The following is a 12,937-nucleotide window of genomic DNA, read 5'->3' on the forward strand; positions in this document are numbered from 1 at the left end:
ATGTTGCTAGACATGTGTCTCATTAAATAGGTTTCAAGGCAGGGCCGTAGCAAGGTTGAAAAATGTGGGGCGGCCATGACAAATGTGGGGCGGCCAAAATACAAATATATGCCCAAATTGAAATAAAGATATAAAGAAAAACATAACAAATTTCTCAAAAAAGTGGGGCGGCCATGGCATCCCCGGCCGCCCCGCTTGCTACGGCCCTGTTTCAAGGGTACACTGGTGATTTGAATTTGCTGCTTTATAAATTTGTGTGCAGGCCTGTAACCAGGATTTATTTGAACCTTTTCAAAATTTGGACCTTTTTTAAATATTTTACATTTTTTGGTGCAATTTTGAAGGTGAAAACCAATCAGAAAGCTGTTTGATGTTTTAAAACATTTGTTAATTTATTCCCTGTGGGGTAGTTTTGGCATCACAAGAAGGTTTGTTACATGTTCCCCAGACCCTGTAGCCAGGATTTATTGGGGGCGGGGGGTTGAAAAGTGGACCTTTGTGAATTTTTCCTTCAAAAAGACTGATTTTTAATGTTTTTTACAAAAAAAAGTGGTACGGGTGCATATCACACCCCATGCACCCCCTGGCTGTATGTCTCCCCTTCTCATCTGACCCTACCTCAAGACCCTGCCCAAATCCTCGTCAACTTGCCACAGTCTTTATGACATCTTTGCAGAAGTTTGATGAGTGTTGTGGTCAGATATGAAGTGCGCTGAGACAATTTTTATCTAATAGTGATCTGCTTGAAAGGAAGTTGGTGTGTTCTATGGGGGAAGATTGATGTAATGATGACATCAATAACATTGAAGCTTGTGATTGGTTGAGACTCAAAGCAAGGTCGACAACCTGACGTATGGGCACTTGAAATACTAAATACCTGGCAAAAAATCATCTCATCCATTATTATATTGTAAAGCCTGTCGCTGCTCACACACAGCTATTAACAGGTAGTTTGTGGCTGAGACAAGTAGGTTTGTGACAAGTGGGGGAAATTGCAAGTTTACGTTTTGAATCAGTTGTTATGGTTTTGTAAGAATTTGTGGAAGATATCAGCAGTTGTAGACTTCTGCATCAATTGATCGCCTTATGATAGGTAAGAAAATATGAAAGAGTGTACAAATAGCCTGTGCTACAACTTGGGAAATTGATCAAATTGCTTGTAAATGTTATAATCTAGAGAATAGCTTGGTTAGAGCCTCAAAGTTCGGTGCTAAATGTCACTCCTTGGTGCTTGATACTGGATCACAAACTTACAAAGAGTTGATTGTATGTGTAGTAAATTTCATTTCCTGTTAGTCTGCATCTTGCAAAATATCTTAAAACTGTCTATCACATTTTATGTCTTGGTTTTTGTTTTTTCAGATCAGAGGCAGGACTAAAAATCTTCCTGTAGCTGTTGCCATGTAGAGTTGAATGATATCAGCCATGAGGGGCATTGCATTTTGTGGTCTTCCATCATGAAAATAACCAATCGTCATCATGTTTGGTTGGAAGAAGAAAAAACAGGGTAATGCCTCGCTCAGCAGTGCAACTTCACCAGTCGCAAATGGCAAAACTGATGCAAACAAAAAGAGAAAAGGATCTGGATCATTGAGTCATATTTCAAGACTTTTTGGAAGTCAAAGCGATGGGATAAACAAAAAAACAGAGGAGCTGGTGGTTGGTAGTCCACCAAATCGTCCGAAACCGTTGCTGAAATCATCAAAGAAGAAACAAGCACCTCTGCCACGAGACCGAATGCAGCGCGCAAGAGATTGTGATTACGGACGATGAAGATGGGCTATCAAGCCCAAAAGAAAATAAGTCTTTTCAGGATTTCTGTACTCCGACGATAACAAGGGCAGATAAGAGCAATGGTGTGTACCACAATGGAGGTGTGGGTAACCATGGAGATGATGATGAACCTTATTATATGACTGTTATGAGGAGTGGTAGTTCGAGTCCAAGCTTACATAGTTCAAATGGATCAAGTGTCGAGGGAAGAAATGAGGTTATAAAAGGTGAGTAGTGTACCAAGTGCAATAAGCATTCTGAGGTATGTGTGTGTGTGTGGGGGGGGGTCACTAGGGTTGGTAGAAACAAAATTGGCGCCCCCCAAATTCTTTAAACAATTGCGCAAATAAGGCCTACCACTAATTAATTTTGGTTACTAGAAGTTGAATATCGGTCTTAAAATGTTCTTTTAATTGATTTTGTGCTGAAATGTGCGCGAAAATTTTGACTTTCATCGCTTGGAGGGGTGCAGAATCTATGCTGAATTGGTCAATTTGGCGCCCCCAAGGGTGGCGCCTGGGCATGTTGCCCCCCCCACCCTGCCCCTTAGTTGCGCCACCGGGGGTGAATAGATCTGTTTTAACATACACATCTGATGACTTTTGTTTGGATTTAAGCTCATTAAAACCTGGGACTGCTCGCATTCCAAATGCGCAATGGGCTGCACATAACCTAACAAACATAGATAATAGAAAGTATGACGGCTGCCGCATAAGAGATAGGGCTGTATGGCTAACTTCTGTGTTCCATCTGACAAAAGAAAGAGAGAGAGGTAGCTTCACTTCACAACACTCAGAGTTGGACATAAGTCATTTTTTATGCGTAGCATTATCAGCTTGCACTATTCGATTTTTGTTACATTTGCACTCCTCACTGAAAGTTTATGCATGCATAAAATTACTACACATTTCCAAAACTGTGTAGCAAAGTGAGCAAAATTGAGTAGCATTTAGATACCGGCTATAGCCAATGCTGACAACACTTCCGTTTTGCACTCTCTGTGCAACACATGTGCTGTGAACATGGGAAGTGTCTCCAATTATTGAACCAGATTGACGGTCACCATAATTCAATGTTTTTTTGGGGGGGGCTGATTAGCATACCACTGTGTATGAGATGGTATGAAGTGTGTCAAACCATGAACCTTACTTGACTATCACACTATAAATATGCAAATTAAATGTGTAAATTATGAACAACCAATGTGAACAAACATGTGAAGTTGTGAACTGAGTAATCAATCAATGAAAATAACCAGATGCTGAGTTCGGGTGGTTTGGGTCCATAGCATGTGCTGCACCCAACCATGAACTTGAAATTGAAAGCACAGACCTTTTGATTGTCACTCCCAAATTATGATTTGACTAAGCAAATGAGTCATTGTGATGCAAAATAATTTACATTCATTTTTGTTTTTGTTTTATATTTTTGCTTAAATTTATTTTAAGACAGTTGGTGAAAATCCCATAGAAAAAAACATCATGTATGATGATCATATAGTTTCTGGTGACAAACATGCATGTATTATTGTGCCATGAATAGTTTTTGTAGTCCAGTCCCACCCACATTAGTATTACTTTCGCTGTTGTGATATAAACAAATGCAAAATGTCAGGTTTTATAGTTCTTCCATTTAAAATTCTTGAAGTCTCCAGTTGAAGTTCCATGAGCATAAAAATTAAGAGGCATCATTAAATCCAAATCTGAACATCAAAATGAAAATAGCAGCATTAAAATATCCTAAGATTTCTGCTACTTTGGTTAAAATCTTTGATAATTTGGTTTTCATAGGTCATCTGTGGGTCATCCATAAAATCAATAATATATTTCTACCAGGTATTCTTGGTAACATAAGGGCTGCTACTGACTCCGAGTATTCGATGAATAATATTTGATGTACATAATCTACATTATATAATCAAGTCCCATTCTATTTCTATTTTCCAGTAATGTTTTTAGTTCTAACGAATGTTTGATGACGTAAAATCGATAATATGTTACGTATAATATCTGGTAGAAATATATTATTGATTTTACGTCATCAAACATTCGTTAGAACTTAAACATTACTGGAAATAGAATGGGACTAGATTAAATAACATAGATGTTACATCAAATGTTTTACATCGCATAAAAAGTCTGTGGGTCACTACGTAAAACATTTAATTGACACTTTGACAGAAGTCATTCATTGCTCACTAAATTCTATTTAGTGAGTTCAATACCAATTCAAGTGGTTTAGACCTTTTTCACAATGATTACATCAATAAGTGATTATCAATCAAAGTGTGAACAATAATATCAAGTAGCAAGTCAAATCAATGAATTATGGAAAAGATTGGTTGTGATTTGGTAGCCCAATTGGGTGACTTTTGAAAGATTTTCACCATGATTTTTGACCATTTCTATTGAAACCAGTGTTTAAGAAAAAAATTTGGTGACTTTTTGATATTGACCAACACAATATTTTCATTAGTTTTCTGTCCCCCCCAAAAAAAAAACCCCAATAGTTAGGACAAAAACTGAGTGACTTAAGGAGAAATTTGGGCTGCAAATATTTGGCAACCCTGGTTTGTTTTCATCTTGTAAGCTCACTTTCTTTTGGATTCTTACTGGAAGTGAATGAGGTACATCTGAATCTTGCAAAACATGATCTGATTCAGTGTTTTTGGGTGGGTATTGGTCATGATCTAGTAGAAATCCTAATACTTGTACATCCATGGAAGAAGTATGTACGGGTATGTCCATGGACATGATAGAAGAAGGCATCTACTATTTCCATGAAGAAGGTAAGTTATGATTGTTCTCTGGGAAGATTATTGTTGGGCAAATGTGACCATTTAAATTTTTTACCCAGGACAAAAATCTCAATAAATGGTCAAATTTGACAGAAAACCTCATTGTTTCTTTTTTTTACATGGAAGGCTTTGCGCCAATTCTGGGAAGTCCTGCATGCCTCAATTGCGTGTCATACTGCTTTAATAGTGGGAACACTGGCCAATGTATTGAACATTAGCTAGGGTATGTTCAAATAATGTAAAAAAATATCTGAATAATCAGAAATCTTACGTATGATTTGTTATACCACAGATCTCAGTGTGACATCCTCTCATGATGAGGAGGATGCGTCAGGAAGAGAGTATTCCTTAAAACCAATAGTAGAATGGGATGAAGACGATGTGTTGGAATGGTTGGGGGATGTCGGACTGGACTATTTTGTGGACATGTTTCAAGGTGAGTTTATTACTGCTCTGTGTGCTAGCCACAGGCTTCAATTAACATAAAATGTTTTGAATTTTCAAGAGCTATCTTAATAACCACTGAACCAATACCAGGCTTGTTTGTACTCATTTTAATGCATTTTTCATGCTGATTCCAAATATGGTCATAAAAATGTAAAATTCTGAAAAAAAATCACGAAATACGACTTCTGGGTTGAAATTCAACATATGGCAGCGACCAAACAAGAAGCATGTATTATCGGAATGCTACCAAATTGTGAGTGCAAGAATGTGATTTATTTAGTTAAAATATATGAACATTCTAACTAAAATGTGGTGATGAATTAGATGAACTTTATGTAAGTTAGAATAGGATTTGCCCATGCAATTTCACGATCATGACATGCCAGTTTTAAGCTTACCTTTACGGTGCTTGCATGCAATGTCATGAAATTTTTTAAATTTTGGTCACTTTTTCTTTAAAAAAAGATGTGGGGTGTTTAATAGAAGGGGAGCATTTTTAAATAGAGTAAATACGATAGTTATATTTGGTTTATAGATTACTTATAGATTACTTATAGATTACTTCTAATAAGTTCCACCCCCAATTTTTCAAAAAAATTGCATATTGAAGACATAAATGGGTTGCTTTTTAAGTCAATCATGAATGATCCTACCATTTAGCTCAATGTCCTGGGACATTCCCAATCTAAGAAATAAAATGATATTTTTTTTTTACAATTTCTGAAATTTTATAGAAAAATTGTGGGTGGGACTTAACTCAAAGCTGGGATTATACTTGCATAGCCAAAAATAGCAAAATTATTAGTCCATTGAGTTATAGGCCTAAATATAACTTGATGGTAGTCCATGAGAATATTAACCCACATTGGTTGTCTATAGAATAATTCTAATCAATTATTGACATGGTTATTTCAACCACTTGTCGGACAAGTACTGGTATTATATCACCATTGATCTTCAATATATTCAGAGGAAAAAATGTTAAAGCCAGTTTTAGAAATCAATAAGATAAATAGCAAAAAGTCAATAAGAAGTTTTTTAACACACTGTATGTAAGATTGTATTTTAATATGTTGAATATTTACCAATTTTCAGGGACTCATTTTCAGTATTTTCATAATAAAGTCATAATGTGTGATTTCGATTAAATTTTTATTTTGTTGTTCTTTGCCAGAGTAACAAATGTCAAGTAGGTTTTCTGATAATTTTAAGGCAAAAATATGAAGTAAAATGAGAGGACACCACTTAGTCGCTTAACTGTGGAGCTCTATTATGGGGAAATTGGTGAATAAAACTGGGGTATCTCCGGGTTTAATATAAAAACTACAAATTTTACTGTAATTAAGGTGGTACTGCACCTCCTGATAAATTTTGTGACTAATTTGGCATTTTTCTCAAAAAATTACTACACACTGGTAACAAAAGTTACATGTATATTATAGAGGCAGGGAATCCAATTACTACACTGGAATTTGAGTGATTCAAGATAAAGTGGTTCATTATCCGGGTTCATTATAATTAAGAAATGAGGTACATTCTAGCGGTACCTCTTTCCTTATCATAAATAATGTACAATGTACCGCTTGTCTTGAGTCACTGAAATGCCAGTGTAGTAACTGGATTCCTTACCTGTATAATATACATTAACTTTTGTTACCAGTGTGTTATTGTTTTTTGAGAAAAATGCAAAAATAGTCAGTTAGTCACAAATTTATCAAGGGGTGTAGTACCATCTTAATGCGCTTCAGGCTTAGTCTTTCACATGGTATTTTACCAAAGAGTAGAAATTCAAGACAAAATTGAGGGCATCACTGTGGAGCAAATTATATCCTATGACCTTAAGGGGGTACTACACCCCTGTCCAATTTTGCGCCTATTTTTGCAATTTTCTCAAAATTATAGCACATTGGTGACAAGTAAGATATGTATATTATAGGGGCAAGGACTACAACTACTGTACTGAAAATACAGCAACACAAAGCAAGTAGTTATTGATTTATTGATCAAATATTGGTTTTCTCTCATTTTTGACTGTAACTCCACAACTGTTGGCTGTGCTGAAATAAAATTTCCAGTGCAGTAGTTGTAGTCCTTGCCCCTATAATATACATATCTTACTTGTCCCCAATGCGCCATAATTTTTGAGAAAAATGCAAAAATAGGCACAAAATTGGGCAGGGGTGTAGTACCCCCTTAAGGTGGTATTGGATGCATTTTCTAGAAATTAGAAAATGCTTTGAGTATGTTTTAAACAGATTAATTGAGTAGGGTAAATATGCCTTTTGTTTGGAGCAAATCGGAGATACGGTTTCCATAATATATCAATTTATATTTTCTTTGTATCCTATTGTTTTTGTCAATAATCAATATATTTAATGAGCTAAAAGGACTGGTAAGGCTCATTAATATGTAATTTTTGCCAATATTTTGCTAAAAATCAATGCATAAATGTTCAGGGTACTTTTATTTTGCATACTTTTGCCCTGAAACTTAGTCAAAGTGTTTCTAATATGTTCTAATGTATTATATAGTGAAGCCGCCCTCTAATTTGCATATTTGCATAATTAATGAGCTAATTTGCATAAATGCTAATTAATTATGCAAATTAGGGCGGCTTCACTATATAATACATTAGAACATGTTAGAAACACTTTAACCAAGTTTCAGGGCAAAATTATGCAAAATAAAAGTACCCTGAACATTTATGCATGGATTTTTAGCAAAATATTGGCAAAAGTTATATGTAAATGAGCTTCTCCAGTCATTTTAGCTCATTAACTTTATTGATTATTGATAAAAACAATAAGATACAAAGAAAATATAAATTGATATATTTTGAAAACCGTATGTCCGATTGACTCAAACAAAAGGCATATTGATCAGTGTACTTTGCTCTACTCAATTAATCTGTTTAAAACATGCTTAGAGCACTTTTATAATGCCTCCATAACCACCTTAAATCACTTTCAAAATTGGACCTCTTCCTCTCTCTCAGTGGTGGCACCAGGAATTTTTTTCAGGGGGGGGCGGGGGGAAGCGAATTTTGTTTTGGGGGGGAATCAAACAATATTGCACATTATTATGTTTTGATGGATCCAAGTTGTGATAATATTGGATCCAAAACATAATAATGATAAAATTGGATGCTTTACGCCCAATATTTATTGGTCTCGCTATGAGGTGTAAAATATTGGACTCGACTACGTCTCGTCCAATATTTTAAAACTCATAGCTCGACCAATAAATATGGGCTCAACCGATCCAATTTTATATCAAACTTGACTTGCTGCAAAAAGTGGAAATTTGTGTGATATGGGTTTTTGCACGCAAAAGTGGGGGGGTAAACAGAATGTTAACAAAAAAATAATGCTGGGACTGTTTGGGAACTCATGCAATTTCTATTCAGTGTATGTGACTTACTTTGATAACACTAATGCAAAGTTTATTTCAATTTGACCAAAAGTTTCACCATTTTCATGAAAAAGTCACTTACCTGAAAATTGCGATCATGGAACTCAAAAATTTAAACTCTCAAAATGTCAAGCATGCCTTGCTGATGATTCCAGCAGTTTGTAATGAAAATTGACGGATTCTCTCATCATGTTCATGTGATTACAAAAATTGCAAATTTTTATTTTTACATGTAGAAGGAAAAAAACCTCAAATCATTTCTCAATGTGTTGCAAAATGTCTGTAAAGATCATCTAAGCATTGTCATACACATATAGATGTAATTTTCAGTCAAATAATATAAGGGTTGGCTCACCTCATCAATCAACAAAAATATGTGAGGAGAACTTTCATTGACCTGGTTATATTTTACAAAACAGTAGGAACACATACCGTAAAGGTTCGCCTAATGGCGCTATTGGCTCACTTGACATTTATGACATTTTAGGCCTGGAATTTAGGCACAACCTAAGTGCCCTCCTGTTAAACTCCCACCAGTAATAAGGGTACAGAACCTTAATTCTTGTTGGGATTTCAGAGGAGGAAGTTCTCTGTTTGCACACAAAATTTACCCCAAGGCAAAGGAACTCAAATGCAACTTAGGCAAGTCTTTACGGTTCTCTGGTTGACACACATACATTAATTTTAAAAATTCAGCTTGTGCAAAATACTAGCCTGGGTGGGGAGTACTCTCAAATGTGCTAGTAGATAACCAAATTAAAAATCTAATTGCTTATAACAAACTTTAATATTGCAGTGTTGGTGGTTGTGTTTGCCATGCACAATATTGATTTCAAAAGTCGATAACTGCTACTCCATCCCGGGTACACCATCATGAACTAGGGCAGGGCATGGACATCATTTTGCTTTTCTTATTTTGTTATTGAAATCAAATGCTTAACAATGATATTGTGCATTTTTTTTAAATGGTATGCAATATATTGTATGGATATGAGTTTCGTAACAAATGAAAACGTTTTATGTGTACCACTGTAGAGTTTGAAATCAATAGACCGTTGTTCTAATTGACAAACTAACTTTAAAAAGCTACCTTAGGAAAAATACAAATGTACAGCCCTGTGTTTTTTTAAACATTTTCTTTTTTGAAAGAAGACCTTAGAAATTATGTAATAATTCCCTCCAAGTGACAATATTTCACTAAGTTCCCTATAGATTTTTGCAAGCATGACATTTGTGAATGTCTTATTTCTTTCATTTGGAATCAAGCCATATTTGACAAGATAATTTATGAAGTTTGACTTCAACTGTCTGCTGTAATCTTGATAACCATGTCAATGACTCCATGAATCATCTTTCAGGAGAGTATTATTCTGTTATGCTTGCTTGATTTCAAGTCCCACCCAGGGTTGCCAAAAGATTTCAGCCCGAATCGCGGGTCAAATAATCGAAAAGTCGCCCAATTTTTCACTTTACCATTGGTTTCTATGGGGCAGGAAATTAGCGGAAGTCGCGGGAGCCAATGTTGAAAAAGTCGCCCAAATTTTTTTCTTAACCATTGGTTTCTATGGGACAGGAAATTGTCAAAAGTTGCAGGAAAATCTTCAAAAGTCGCCCAATTGGGCTACCAAATCGCTGGGTTTGGCAACCCTGAAAGTATTATTCTGTTATGCTTGCTTGGTTTCAAGTCCCACCTTGGATATTACGTGTGATTGATGGCTCTATTTGATAACCATATGGAAGCATCTTCTATGGAGAAATGTATGCTGATGTTACAGTTAAATAGCTGCCTGATAGTTTTTCTCATAATCAGGGTTATTTTATCATTACTTATGTTTTTGCTACACATCAATTTCTTTAAGGGGGTACTACACCCCTGTGGTAAATTTGTGACTATTTTTGCATTTTTCTCAAAAAAATAACAACACACTGGTAACAAAAGTTATGTATATTATTGGGGCAAGGAATCCAATTAGTTTACTACACTGAAATTTTAGTGACTCAAGACAAGCGGTTCAGTATATATGATAGGAAATGAGGTACATCCTAGCGGTACCTTATTTCTTGTCATAAATAACGAACCGCTTGTCTTGGGTCACTGAAATTCCAGTGTAGTAATTGGATTCCTTGCCCCAATATATAACTTTTGTTACCACTGTGTTATTAGTTTGTGAGAAAAATGCAAAAATAGACACAAATTTATTGAGGGGTGTAGTACCCCCTTAAATCAGTTTCAACAGATCATTAAAGGGGGCAGTCATTAAAAGTTGGTGACAGGGATGTGGGCCCATAGCGCCAATCTGGCTTAAAATGTGGGTGGGGGCAATTGGCCTAAATTGTCAAAAAGCGGCTGAAAAGAAAAAAAATGGTATTTTTGCTGAAAGGTGAGGGCGACAAATCCCCCCGAGATTGACGCCCATGTGTGGGCCACATCAACCCACATTTTTCAACTCCTTCTCGATGAATGACCCCTTTTTTGTTTTACTCAATTTAAATATAAGTAGATCCTCCTATTCACTTTTTTTCTCTAAAATTCACAAGATTTCATTATTTTTTTCCTAGTTTTGAAACGGTGTCCGCACATGCATCCCTATCACATCACTCGGTATTCTGTATTTCAGCTTCTCATTTAAATTTGAGCAAGATTGGAATTGTACCATTTCTAGGTTGGAATTAATGCCCAAATCTTCAAAGGCTATTCTGGAAAGTCTCCAAAAATTGGGATAATATCTGGTTTAGGGATTTTACATGCCTATCAGTGTGGCAATATAGGAACATTCTCTCTTTGTATGGCTTACCAAACAAATTAACTTAGAGCAGCTATCCCAGTCAAATCATAAAGTTCTGTTCCTGAATTTGCCTGATACAATCGGACGAAATGCCGTTTGCAATCCTAAAAATACCAGATTGTTTCCAGCATTGTTTTCCCCATGGACTTTGCTCTTAGGTCATTTGAAAAGAGTTAGGGTATAATGAGAAATTTATTAACTGTTGTTTGATGAAGTATCTTTCCCATGTGATGTACATTGTGAATGTTTAAAGTAGGAAACTTTTTTTAAGCGCAGACTGTGGCACTCCAGGGGCGGATCCAGGAATTTTCAATAAGGGGGGGGGGCGCTGCTCTGCAAAAAATTAGAGGGGCGTGCCCCCTCTAAATCTGCCCCTGCACTCAAATAGAGAAGGTGACATTCAAACAGAGAAATTGATATTCTGTCAAGTTTTACATTAGGTCTTTCAGGGGAAAAGTGTGTACAAATATGGGGTCTTTCAGGTCAAAATCTCACAATTAGGGGTCTTTCAGGGGCAAATGCTTAGCATTGGGGTACAGAAGGGGATGAGTATAGTTACAAGTGGGAATGTTGAATAGAGGGTCTTTTTGTCAGGAATTTGAATATGAAATTGGGTCTTTGGGGGCATCGGATACAATTTTATTGCACACGATGCAACTTTTTAAATATTGTGAAATCAGCAGGTCTTTTACTATGTGTCCTGGAAAACAGTTCAAACATTAAGTTTTAAAAAAACATATATTTTAATATTATCAGTATTCTGTACAATCTTAGATAAATGGTGAGAAATAAGCCATGTGTGGGTACAGTTGAGTTATATCTGTATGAATGGAAAAGACAATATCTCAATATAGGAATAGTTCACAAACCTTTTGCTACAGTTTAACTCAACCTTTTTAAGTTTTCTTGCAAAATATACCAACATTTTCAGAGGGGGGGGGGGTGCTATTACTACTTTGACATGAACCATAATTTAAGAAAGTTAGAAAGGAACTCCTTATTAGTTTTACATGTTTTATTATCCATCACTTGGTTAATTAAACATGATATTTGCAACCTGCATCTTATTGTTCTTGTTATAACAACTATTAATTTAAAGCATTGCTGTTTCTTTTGCTTTGCTTAAGATTCAGAACTATTTTTTTATTCAGTGCTTAAAAATAATAAATGCAGTTCAGATTATGGATTCATTTTATTTTAAACAAAGTGCTCCTATACTGTAGATAATTTTGATTAATTTTAATTTTCTCTCTTAATTGAAACATCTTTTTCTCCTTGCAGATTGTGGAATTGATGGTGAATATATCATTTCAGTTACAGATGAAGATTTAGGTAGGTGCTATGTCTATAAAAACCATGCTGTCAATATAGATACCTCAAAATACAAATGTTTCCACTTGTCATCCATCAGTAAGAGCCGTCTCTGACCACAGTCTTTGCTTTGAAGAGCATAATATGCATAATGCGACAAAAAACCCTGTTTCACGGGCAGACAGTACAGGGTCAGAGATTTTTGTTTGAATTTTTAATATTTTTCTGAAGGCTAAAATGAACCTAAAATATCACCACAAACTTAAAAATTTGTCAAACATTTGTTGATTTTTTACAATTATATTTTTTTGAAATAAATTCAGTCAAAATCAATCAATTTTAGCCAAAAAATGGCTGATTTTGCACGATTTTGGCAAAACTAAAAATAAAGTGCAATCGGACGGACCTGTAT

The 12,937-nt window shown here is 35.5% G+C and overlaps 1 protein-coding gene across 1 annotated transcript in view; it reads left to right on the forward strand.

Annotated features, from left to right (window-relative positions):
- Positions 1-4,456: 4,456 nt before the first annotated feature.
- LOC140163844 (uncharacterized) overlaps positions 4,457-12,937 on the forward strand; it is an 84,119-nt gene continuing 75,638 nt past the window's right edge. Inside the window, exons 1-3 of the mRNA XM_072187158.1 lie at positions 4,457-4,561; positions 4,863-5,006; positions 12,496-12,546. Of these exons, the coding sequence (XP_072043259.1) occupies positions 4,492-4,561; positions 4,863-5,006; positions 12,496-12,546 (265 nt within the window). The 5' untranslated portion in view covers positions 4,457-4,491. The remainder of the gene's footprint in view (positions 4,562-4,862; positions 5,007-12,495; positions 12,547-12,937) is intronic.

This window comes from Amphiura filiformis, chromosome 11 (assembly GCF_039555335.1).
Source record: "Amphiura filiformis chromosome 11, Afil_fr2py, whole genome shotgun sequence".
NCBI lineage: Eukaryota > Metazoa > Echinodermata > Ophiuroidea > Amphilepidida > Amphiuridae > Amphiura > Amphiura filiformis.